The sequence below is a fragment of the Excalfactoria chinensis genome, chromosome Z (genome assembly GCF_039878825.1).
Source record: "Excalfactoria chinensis isolate bCotChi1 chromosome Z, bCotChi1.hap2, whole genome shotgun sequence".
In the NCBI taxonomy this organism is placed as follows: Eukaryota; Metazoa; Chordata; class Aves; order Galliformes; family Phasianidae; genus Excalfactoria; species Excalfactoria chinensis.
The window spans coordinates 578,467-590,951 of NC_092857.1; the positions used below are offsets into that span (position 1 = coordinate 578,467).

Here is a 12,485-nt window from a genome sequence, read left to right on the forward strand (position 1 = left end):
ATGCTGCTGCGTATGTTCCAAGCACGCTTTAAATGCAGACAGTCACATTTCCAAACATGTAACAGCACTATGTTTATTCTTCCTTATTTTGCTCTTCCTTTATTTACTGGAAAAACAGATTTGCACTTCTAAAAGAAAAGCTAGATGATATCTTAGAGCCTAAAAGTTTTAATTAGTAGATTACAAATTACAAAGAAATAAAAGATATTAAATACAAAATATACTTTGAGCAAGTCTAGTCAATGAAGACAGAAGATTCTCTGCCCAAGTAGCAAAAAAACAAAAACAAAGAAACCCCACTGTTCTACTGTGAATCATTTAAGCAAGGTATTTGCTCTACATTTAGTTATCCAGAACAGCTTCGTAGGCATTAAAGATAACAGTAGGTACGATTACTGCTTTGGAAGCCTGTTCTTGTGTGTCTTTTCAGTGCATCTGAAGATAGACCCAGTTTCTCATATAACTTCTGCTTGCGTGTTGTTAAATGCCTAACAGGCACTGCCAGGCCTGTTTCCCAGAAATAGGTTTCAGTGCTTTTCAGCAAGCTAAGCTAAACTGCTTTAATCTCTAAAAGGACCAATGTGGAAGTGATCCTTTTAAAAAATTATTTGGAGGAATGAAAGCATTTGGTGAATACCAATTTGAATTGGAAAAAAATCCTGTTGACCACTGCACACTGGTATTACTTTGTGCAGTCAATCAATAAGTATTAGCTCTAAAAGGACCACTATAGAAAGAAGCTGCATCATGTTTAAAGATGACAAGGTAAGCTTCAAAATGTTTGAATTAATTTTTTTTGTATTCTACAAACACTAAACTGATTGCATTCAGTTGTAGACTGAAATTTCATGTTTACTCAGAACATGGCTTTTAAAGCTCAGCTGCCTTGATCAAGAATAGCAGGCAGCAGAAAAATGCACATCATTCAGAACTGACTCCAATAAAGTAGCCCATTTCCCACCTTTCTCCCAAAAAACACATGGGCCATCAAAGGGGAATGATACAACTCATTCCTGTTGGCAATACTGAGGCTTCCAGAAGAGGAACCAGTAGGCCCCCAACAGCTGCAGGGCTATGTAAATGCTATGGCTCTCAAGGAAACACGATGTAATGGATATGTTGTGAAAACCATTTCAGAGTATTCTGAGCCTTTTCACTAATTTCCATTTTTTATTTCCATTTTTTCAGCCTCTATCCATTGTTGTTTTTGACAACTCCCACATATTCCCTCAGACCCTACAGGTGTCTCCATAGCACATTTCCTCCCCAGTAGCTCTTTCAAGTCTTTTCCAAACAGCCTGTGATAACACTCCGCGCTCCAACCAGTCTACTCTTCGACCAGCAGGAATCTTGTCTCAGTCACCTTCAACCAGAGACTTGACCCAAAACTCCACCTGGCATACTAACAGCCTTCTGGTCAATAGGAATAAATAGTTTTCTTTCCGACTTTCACAAAAATCTATAAAAATCTCAGACAACATAGTCTGAGCTGACAAAACAGCATAGCTCTTGTGCTCTATAATCTGCAATATGCTATGCTAAAATACATACTGTGGTCATTCAAATTCTGAGGATACCGATACTGAGCACACAAGTATTTTCCCCACGATGCCGTACAGACAAGCATGAACAAAAGAATCAAAAGATAACTGCTGTAATTAAATGTTTGCTTTTGTATGTTCTGCCATTTCAGAGCATGCCTTGAGGGGCCGGAATTCTCAGCCATCCACCAGCCTACAGAAAGAAACATGCAGCAACGGTAAAAAGCTATATTAGTCTCTTAGAACCAAAACATACCTGAACTCCACGTATGACAAACTAACAGCGATTCACAATTCAGAGGAGCAGATTATGATGGCAGCACCCCTGCACCAGGCTTTTCACCACGATAAATCATTTAAGAAGGAACTATAAAGAATCAAACCATTCTTAAGAGCTAAATATGTCAGCTGCAGGCAGACTAGAAAGCTCAAATCACACTGAAAACTATTTGTTTCACAAGGAACGTGGTAATACGACAGTAGCTAAGAGTAAAGCATATATTTCATTTTCACATGAGAGGTATGCAAAGTCAGAAAGAAAGCGTTCCATCTCTCTTGCATTGCACAGTAAGCTAAAAAAAATAATAATAAAATAAGAAGAAGGAATATGCTTTGTTAGGCTTACCTGCTGTGATGTCGTCATCCACTAGATCATGCTCTTCCTCCTGAACTTTTGCCTCTGTTCCCAGTGAATCTGGGCTTGCGGTAGCAGTTTGAATGGCTTCCGTGGTGACTCCAGCTGAAAAAATAACAGCCAAACACCCATAAGTCAGTGGTTTTCTTAGATAACAACCCTGCATTAGGGAAAAATAAAATTATCTTCCGTTGCAATGTAGCACTATAAAGTGCAGATGAAGCAAAGATAAACTATTTTCTGACTTCCTGTAATACAAACTTTTCCTTTATAAATGTTCTCCGCAACTTAGGTATCTCATATACTTCCCTTTTATCTTCTAGAGTGATTAAAAGGATCAGAAACACAGGATCATTACATCCTGTATAGCCATAAAACCTGAGTTCGAGCAGAACTTCTCTTACATCTCCTATTAATCCTGCAATTCTCCCATCAAAAAAAGGGCTCTTTCCATGCCACTTTCAGAATACGCTCCTTCATCTGAGCCATTCTACATAATTTGGTTGTGATGTATGAGTTAATCGCTCCTGCAAATTGTATTATGAACACTAAGTCATGCCATGTAGCACCACAGGAGGTTATCATTCACTGGTGTATGCTGTGCCCAGCTTTAACCTTTATGAGACCCTGCCCAGACCTTACTGCAATTCCATCAAGGCACTATGAAAAGAAGCGTTTTGCTAAGAGTGAAAAAGGACAGCCTCACAAATAGTGTTCCCAAAGAGCTTTAGGAAAGCTGAAGGAGCAGACTGAAGAGAGCCCAGATAAGATTTCTTTCCTCCTGATGTATCTTTTATGTCAGCTATCAAAAATCTTATTATATGAAGAGATTGATGCTTTCCTGATCATGGCATTAGGTTTGCCATCTACAGAGGCATTAAGATCCCATTAAAAAAGGACTACAGCCCTTTGTCAGCACCAAGCAAGCTTCAAAAAGAAATAACAAATCTGCAATGCCTTTCGCTGTGCTACCCCAGGCTGTCACCTAGCAAAAGGTGACCAAGTCCTGCCTACTCCTCCGCTGCTCCTCTGCCATTTGTACAAAGTAACAAACACACACATTTCTTCAGTTTGCAGTAGTTTTGATGTGATAAATGACTCTTCTCCAAATGTAAAAATATGGTTTATAAGTGAAAAAACAGTGGTTCATAATAAACTACATAAAGAGAAGCTCTCTCACGGGTTTGATCACGTACAAAGTCTGAGAATCCAATATGAAAGCCATTCAATTCTGAATCTTCTTTGAACCAGTTCAGAAATGTAAGTTGCTGTTAATCACTACTTATTCACAGTCATACTCCTGCCTTCTGATAACACAGACATTGTCTTACACAGCAATTTCATTCCCAATGTTTCCTCTGACATCATTTCTTTATAAAGAAACCAGCAATTGTTCATAAATTTCTCATCACATCAGTACCAGTAAAGCGCTGCCAATAAACGTAAAACAAGACTGGGGAGTTTGATGTCACGATGCAACTGTCTCAGCTCATGGCTGTTTCCCATGTGGCTCTTTCCATCTTCCATAAGGATCCCGTGGTTCCAGCACTGCACTGTCAAAATGCTTTTTGGATGGGCAAACATCTTGGGTTCGTTAAGAATCATAGAATCATTAAGGTTGGAAAGAGACTTTAAAGATCATCTAGCTCAACCGTCAGCCCATCCCCATCATGCCCACTAAACCACATCTCTTAGTTCTCACATCGCCTCTTCCATTGCATTTTATTCTCAGGTTGATGAAAAGCAGCTGAGCTTTCATATTAGACGTGCTACACCTAAAGAGCTTAGCAAAACCAGTGACAATAGAGTGAAAGGATAGAAATATTTTTGCATGAGTTGGTTCTAAGCACAGCATACAAAATATTAGAAGTCCCTTACAATATTATAGAATTAAAATTAAAATCTAAGTACAAATCAATTCTGCTCTGTGCTGTGAGACCTCACCTGGAGCGCTGCAAGCAGATGGGGAGTGCTCAGAGCAGGAGAGATGTGGACCTGACAGAGCACATCCAGAAGGGGGACACAGAAATGATGTCAGGGTTGGAACACATCTCCTATGAGGACAGGCTGAGAGCTGGGGCTGTGCTTCTCGCGAAGGCTCCAGGGAGACCTGAGAGCAGCCATTCGAAATCAAAAGGGGGGCTTTTTTAAGAAATAAGGAGACAGACTCCTTAGCAGGGTCTGCTGCAACAAGACAAGTGGAAGCAGCTTCAAACCAAAGGCAGGGAGATTTAAACTGGATACAAGGAAGTCCTTCATAATGAGGGGGTGAAGGCCCTGACACAGGCTGCCCAGAGAGGCGGTGCTGCCCCATCCCCGCAGACAGCCAAGGTCAGGCTGGATGGGCTCTGAGCACTGATGGAGCTGTGGGTGTCCCTGTGCATTGCAGGGAGTGGGATCTGAGGGCCTTTAGGGGGCCCTTCTGACTCAAATGATTCTACGACTCTATGATTACAATTCCTCATTTACTGTAGCATCATAAACTGATTGTTCAATTACTACATCAAAATAGTTCTGTGCAGATCTATTTCATTTATTCCTTTGTGTTCAGTGTAGTAAGAACTGGCAGGGGCAGACTGACCAACCACATGGATATACAGCAGTCTTTGAGGTCAGATCACAGTATCCTTACTCGGTGAAAACTCCCATTTAAGTCAACTGAAGTTTAATTATGTTTTACTCAATTAATCTTGTCTTTAGTAAAGCTTCCTAACAGAGATAGATATCTATGTTCATATATCATATATTATAGATCATATATTAATAAAAATGACAACATCGTATTTATTATAGGCTTATCATGTTTATTTTTGTTATCAAAATGGGTTATGATCAAAGCAAAGAAATTTAGAAGCATATTCTTAAGTTGTTCTCTCTTGAATTGCATGCTGACACATTATTTAAGGTTTCCACTTTACAAGAAATAATAATTTGATGCAAAACATCAGGTTTTAGCAATATGGGAAGCACCAGCAGCATCCAGACCTAATTTTTAGGCAGCATTCACTGGCAGCAGATTCCTGCCTGGAATTAATTCAGTGCGCAGCACCCGATCGATCTGGCAGCTCCCAGCGCACACTGCCTGCCTGCCTGCAGCATGCACACAAAGGGCATGGCCAGATAACCTTTTGCTTTCCATTAAAGACATAGGAACCATTTTTGTATCTGCAGTAACGCCACATATTTTAAAACACATCAGTCTCTGCACTGCTGGGTGGGCAGACCTCGTGCTGCAGCATTCGGGGGTTCCACTGCATGGGGCCTATGAAACACCTGCCTCAGCATTTTCAGAAGACATTACATTGAGCAACAGAAAAATCAAGATATAGAAACACAACATTCAGTAAAGAAATCTGTTAGAAAAGGAAAAAAAAATAATCCTTTGCAGAATCTGTCTTACACTGAAAAAGTCTTTGCTCTTCAAAATAAGCACGTAACAGAGGTAACGTGTTTCCCCTTTTGAGCTGAAAACTGTTCCTCGTAGAGAATGCACTACAGACTGTGCAGAAACAATCACATGTTGTGAAAACAAGGAGCAGGTAAAGGCTACGTGACAACCTTAGCAGACAGAACATGAAGCTTCCAAAGCTCCCCTTCCTGCACAAGCCTGAGAAGTATCAGTGGCTAAAACAACTACAACATTTTCAAATCGTGATGTCACATTCATTTCATCTATCTCATATTCATAATTATATATAAGACTAAAAGGCTACAAGACTAGCTCAATAAACATGTTCTGGATTGAGAATAAATAATGCAGAGTTTTCCCCTTCCTTTCTGTTCACCAAAAAAGTTTGACATGAAATGAGGAATTGATACGAAACAGGAATGAAGTTTTAAGAAGGAATCCGACCCTGATGCCGATCCTTTAAAGCCATAATTCTCTCAGCTGGATACTCAGCAACAAGGAGGGAATAACACACATGATACAAACTGGCTGACCTCCCTGGTAAGGACTGTCTACAATTGCACTCCTGAACACCACCAGGCCCTGACTACATTTCTGCCCTGTGGAAATAGTTCTTAAGTTGCCCTATTCAGCGTGCTCCAAAGCACCAGCTGACACCGCTGAGATCCTCAAAATGCAAAACAAGGTATGGGAATAAAACCTGCCCAAGCATACAGTTTTTGCATTAAGTGGCAGCATGATTCAAACACAGGTTCAAAAAAATTTCTATCTCCATTGCTTACAATGCTCTCTCTTGCATCAGATAAAAGATTATTAAAAGACAACCCGGTGCAAATTTGCCTTGCTGCTTTCCATGCACATCAAGGAGTTGAGAGGCATGCACACACATGAGATCTCAACAAGTACAGTCCTGCTCCCAGTCGCTCTTGGATCTGCGCACATACACAAATGGAGAGAAGATTTCACCCCTCTTTGCTACCACCACACTCCTGAGACACTCCAGAGCCAATTAAATGCATATGACTAAATATATCATCAACAAGCTTCTATTAGTGGTTACATTTGTTTCACTTATCAAGGAACCTGCCATGTCAAAGAAAAGCACTTTTTCCACATCACGTGTATAAGAACTATTATAATGTAGTAAGATGGGCTGGAGGGAAACATGCTGATAACATTCTATGCCTCTCTATTAAGTGCGGACATAGAAAGATGTGGAAGATGAAGGAAACAGAGCAGCACTTCTTGCACTGTACCATACTCCATCTACTTGCCTTTCCAGCACTAAGCTGTATTTTACAGAAACTCACCACATCCATTTGGGCCATTCTAAGTAATTTCTATCTCCCTCAGTCCCTCACCAGATCTTTTAAAAGAAGGAATCACTTCTATGTGCTGTACTGTAACTACAGGAACATCTGTATACTTTGCCTACAAAAGCCAGCTCTGCAGTTCCTCGTTATTTTTCATTACTCCATTCTGACACCACAACCACTGCTCTTCCTCATGGTGCCAGCACCTCTATGGATGCTCACACAGCCAGTACCACTGTTAAACAGCCTTCCAGCTCTGCCATTCAGAACCACAAACCCAGGTACAATTCCAATGTGCTAGTCATTATCTGTTTTACACATTTTCTGTACCCCTGCTTTCAAAATACTGAGTGTCTGCATTCAAGTCATTCGTTCACCCACACTCCACACCTGATTTCTCTGTAAAATCCTGTTTGCTCTGATAGATAAGTAAACCCTATTCTCATGTTAAAACAAATGCTATGTTTTGATCTACTAATAACTAATTAAAATGCCAAGTATTGTTGTATGCATTCATGCTGTGGATTGAACTGAATCCATAAAGAATATGGCTTTTTCTTTACAACCAGTCCGTCTTTGGCAATGCTGTAAGCACACATGCCATGCCCACAGGCTGGGCAAAGGCAGGAGAGCAGAACTAAACATTCCGCTTCCAGCTATGCACACGTGGCACACAACTCCATGCTCTTTTCAGCCTTCCACACAACAGAGCTCATGTAATGCAAAGTACCGCAAAGAGAAAATGTTGGGATTAATGAGTTCGCAGTTGTTTTCCAGCACATTAAGCGGTAATTCCTGTTTTGGAAGCAGAGGCCCTACAAAGTGCCCCACATACACTTCAACAGTAAGGCTGTGCCCATGACCTTGCACCTAACACTGTCACTGCAGAGAAATCAGCGATCATCAACAGCTGCTTCAGAATTTACTGTGAGACCGGAGGGCAATTGCAGCTATACTCCATAAACTCAGCACAACCAGTCTCACCAGAAGAGCAATTAAAAACTAAACCCAAACATTCAGAACAGCACCGGTCTCCATCAGTTTGAATGAAGGCTCTTTGGCATGTATCTACAGCACACTCCCACTCCTCGCTGATGGCCCGGCTGCACATCTGGCTGTGCAGCAACACCCCTTATAAGGCAAAGGCTGCACACCTGAAAGCTGCAGTTAACAACAGCTCTGCCTCACCAGCAAATCCTCTGCACCACACGAACACACTGCATCCTGTGAGATTTATGCATTCAATTTAGATTTAATAAGATTATTACACATTTCTCCAAAATCAATCCTATTTGACGGAAATCCTTCCCTGAATAGAAGCTTCATTCTTCAGTGGAAGAATCACAATTAAAGAAAATGAATGTCTACTACCTTACTTTTAAGGTAAACATTCTCATTTACAAGAATAAATATATTTTTACTACTTTCTTACATATGGCAGACGTGTTTGTACGTCATTCTAGAAAGGAAAGACTACGAACACATAAAGGAATGGAATACTAACATACTTACATAGCATATCACTGTACTACTGCAAGATGTATGTACACAATCATGGTCAGAAGCTTGATGTTTTAGTAAGTATGTATATTTCATGGTTCAAAGTACACATAAGACTTGTGCCTCGCTAATATTAGATCCCATTAAAATCCTTCTCTGCCCATGAGCCAAGTGTCCCAAATAAGGCCAATTATTCAAAAATATATGTGATTATCATAGGCTGCAGAAAATGTACTTAGAAGAAGTTTCCTTTAGCATTCCACCTACAAGTGGAACAATTTAACTGGCAGTATTTTGTCAAATGACAAATGTCACTGTCATATTTGTCAATTGTGATATTTAAAATTAATTCAGTCGGACCAATTATGAAATCAAAATACTTTTTGTTTCAAAGTTCTAAGGGTTTTTTTGTTTTGTTTTTGTAATTTCTTCTTTAGTAATTCATTTGATTTCTTCAGCTAACGCACTTACCTAACAGAAAACAAACAAGGTCATGAAGACGCTAGAAAACTACTGTTACAAAATCCAGTGCTTTCACTTATAAGCATATTAAACAACAGAAATTGTTAGAGAACTGCACTTGCAGCAGTATTTTAAATTATGTGCTAGTAAATATGTAAAGAAAGGAAATGTAGCACATAATAAGGTGATTGTGTTAGTACAAAAAACATCAGGAAAGGGGAGGGAAAGAGAAAACTACAAAATAGAAGAGAACACAATACAAAGGAGCTGGTAACAGCACATCTAATTTGGCATTTCAATAAGCAAAGCCAAGTCAGGAGGATGGTGTGAATGATGGTGTGAAATTACCAAAAAGAGACTGCAGAAGGCTGTAGGAAATGACTTACTGCTACTTGCAGCGTATAAATTTATAGATCATGAGAGAGATTAGAAAGGAACAGCTCTCATTCTTGATATGCTTCTGGTACAGTTTAAGAAACCTTGGCAGAATACTGGAAGATGCATCTTTCACACCCACTCTGCAAAATGAGCTTCACCTTCTAATGCCCTGAAGTCCATTAACTTATAGTTTTAGGCTTTTATGAATGCGATAAGATAGAAAAATGTTCCGCATTTCAAAGGGAAATACTGTAATCTCATGCACACCCAATTAACCATGACCATAAATTACTGTCTAATGAATCCTTGATAACTGTAGAGCCATCTTCACCCAGTACCTCCCTGCAGCCCTGGGTAACCATTGGTTCTGAACACCCAGTGAGGCAAAAGTTGCACCAAATGTCCAACACACAGTGAAGGACACCTCCTACATGCAACTGCATTAGCTCCTTTCAGAATCCTTCTATACTCTGGGGATGCCAAATAATCCCTTCATAACCATTAATATAAACTTAATATAGACTCTTTGGTCATTATATCAGCCTTTTTCTAAGTAGGTTTCTTCCTTGAAATCTCCAAACTACAGCCCTGCCCCTTGACACTAGGGAAAGTCTTCGCAAAAGACACTGCACACCCAATGACGTACACGGGAATGCTCTATTTACCTAATCAGCATTGGGGATCCCAAGCAATTTCATGACTACGACATTTGAAAATTTCCAGAGATTTTCATGAGCGACTCAAATTCCTCTTTCCCTAAGTTGGCAGAACTGCTATTAAGTTGATTTATGGAATTCCTTTTCTCCTCTTTATCTATCAATTAAGTCATTTTTCGATTAATCACAGTCACTTACGTGATATGACACTGTCAATGTACTGTGGCAAATATGGAGCCCAAGCATCAATGGTCTCCTTCCGGCCTGCCTGCTCAATCCTCCTCAGTTCTGCTAGCAGCAGGGCCTGGGCAGCTTCTCTTACCTATAAACCAACCAAAACATCACAGAAACTCAAACATTAAATATTTATCAATATGCTATCAGTATAACTTAGCTAGAACAACAAAAAACGTCACTTAAAAGAAATAAAAATAATTTTAAAAAAAACAGACTTGTATAGGAAAATAGGTTTTAGAAAGCCCACGTTTTTCCCCACTCCTTTCCAGCTTAAGAACAGAAGCAACACAGTCACAAACAGGACAACCCCCAACTATGCTGACTCCAAACAGAGGACGAAACAGCCAAGGACACTGTGAGAAAACCTTCCTCAGCAAAGAGGCTACTTCACATCCCCAGAAGTGAACAGTAACTGAGGTTTCCCACTGAAAGAAATGAGGTGGCTCACATGCCATCAAGTGAAATGTTTACTGCCATTCATAGAAAAGCAGCGTTGATGCACTGAGACATCACCAAAATTTGAATTTTCTGGAAACAATTTGTGATCAGCATTCTTTACAACAAAAGTTGTCCAAAATTCCAAGATATGGAGCAAATAAATAATTTTTCTAAATACCAAAGGTGGATGTTGGAGTAGCATAGCAAAACAAAAGTCCTGAAGGAACAGTTGTTAATTGAGATAATCTCATTTTATGCAACGTGGAAGACAACAATGTGTACACAAAAGGAAGTTATGCAACTCGATCAAGCTAAGACAGAAAACTGTGGGCAAGCAGGGACCAGCAAAACGTTAACTTGATACCTCAGGATATCCAGAAACTGGTTTCCTTCCTACTGCTTACCTGCTTACAAATCCTAATTAGTTTCAAAGCAATTATCCTCTTGGGAAACCGTATCACGGTATATTCTATCTAGCAGAAGAACAGGCACCCAGCTAGCAAAACGCCTATTCCCCATTAAGTTACAAGACTGCTGAAGACCTACAGCCTATAATCCAGCTCTGTTCCTCCTTTCCTACTCTGAAAGCTGCACAGTCAACGAAATTTTTGCCACAGTAGCACAGGTGTAGTGTTAAGGCCTAGCAGCCATTTATCACACTGTTGGTGACAAACCACTTACTGACTGCTGTACACAAGCTCCAACAAATTAAGCAACTCAGCAGTCTCTTGAGAAAAAAATAAAAAAACACGGGTTGGTTTTTGATCCTAAAGAGATTAATAACAGAATAGGATAAATTTCAATCCAGGCATTTCTTTAGAAAGACGTATATACAGTGTACGTCACAGAAAGGGTAAAAAAAGAGAAAAAAACAAGCAAACAGAGAGCCACAAATGATCTTTTCAATAATTTGAAAGAGGTTGACTGGAAAACTGACATACTGAATCTAGAATAAACAGCTACAAGAGTTTGTGTCAGAAAGTACTTTTTATTAAGCTCATTTTTCCTTAATATAAAAGCCACCAACATCTGACAGGTACATAAAGCTGCACTCTGCATAAATAAAAACTAAAGTAACAAAACATTCAAATACTGCAACACACAAATCACTACTGCCTGCTCTTCCACATCCTCACAGATTGTCCCCTCCCTGTGCCCCAAGGCAGAGCAGAGAGGGTTCTGCTGCTGGGAATTGGGATTCCCTGAGGTCTCCCTTAGTGATTCACTCCTGTGGCAGTGGAACAAGGCTGCCATCCAGTGGCACATTAAAAGAGCCATTTCTTATCTAAAACAATGTATCATTTAAATAAACCAAGACTTAAACATTACTGCTGAACTGGCATACAGGCTGCTCACGCGTGTGAGTGCCCCATCCCTAGAGAGCCCAAGGACATGGATGGGCCCTGTGCAACCTGAGCAGGAGAGGAGGAGAGGGCAACCAATCAATGGCAGAATGGGGCTGGGGGACTCTGGGGTCTCCTCCAACCCAGCTGGTCTGTAACTCTGCCATCCTACAAACTCACCTCCAGGCAGCGGTCCTGCCATCTGCGAGCCAACATCTCCAGAAGAGGAGGCCTAAATTTGTCCAGACCCAGCAGGTCAGGAAGCATCACGCAGTGCATGGCAGCAAGCTGGCTCCACCCTGTTCAAACACAGAAGAACACATCAGAAGCACTGTTTCTTTTCATCCTCTCTCAAAAAGGAAATCTAACCACACTGAATCACAGGCTTGAATTTCAAACTTGCAACCCTCATTTCCATTATTTTCACATAACGTGCTATGTGCAAGTTTGATGCCATTCATTTAAAGAAAGATAATCATACAAATTACCAGTAGGAAGACTATGGACTTTTTAAGGAGGTATGCCAGCACATCAAAGCACACATTTGTCCACTAACCCCACTCTTCCTATCTAA

At 40.3% G+C, this 12,485-nt stretch overlaps 1 protein-coding gene across 3 annotated transcripts in view; it reads right to left on the minus strand.

Moving 5' to 3' along the window:
* The window catches only part of WDR7 (WD repeat domain 7), a 109,740-nt gene that overhangs the window by 63,682 nt on the left and 33,573 nt on the right, over positions 1-12,485 (minus strand). For all 3 annotated transcript variants that reach the window (XM_072358945.1, XM_072358943.1, XM_072358944.1), the window contains 3 exons: positions 12,092-12,210; positions 10,092-10,215; positions 2,167-2,280 (listed from right to left, as the gene is read on the minus strand). In XM_072358945.1, coding sequence (XP_072215046.1) covers positions 2,167-2,280; positions 10,092-10,215; positions 12,092-12,210 — 357 coding nt within the window. The remainder of the gene's footprint in view (positions 1-2,166; positions 2,281-10,091; positions 10,216-12,091; positions 12,211-12,485) is intronic.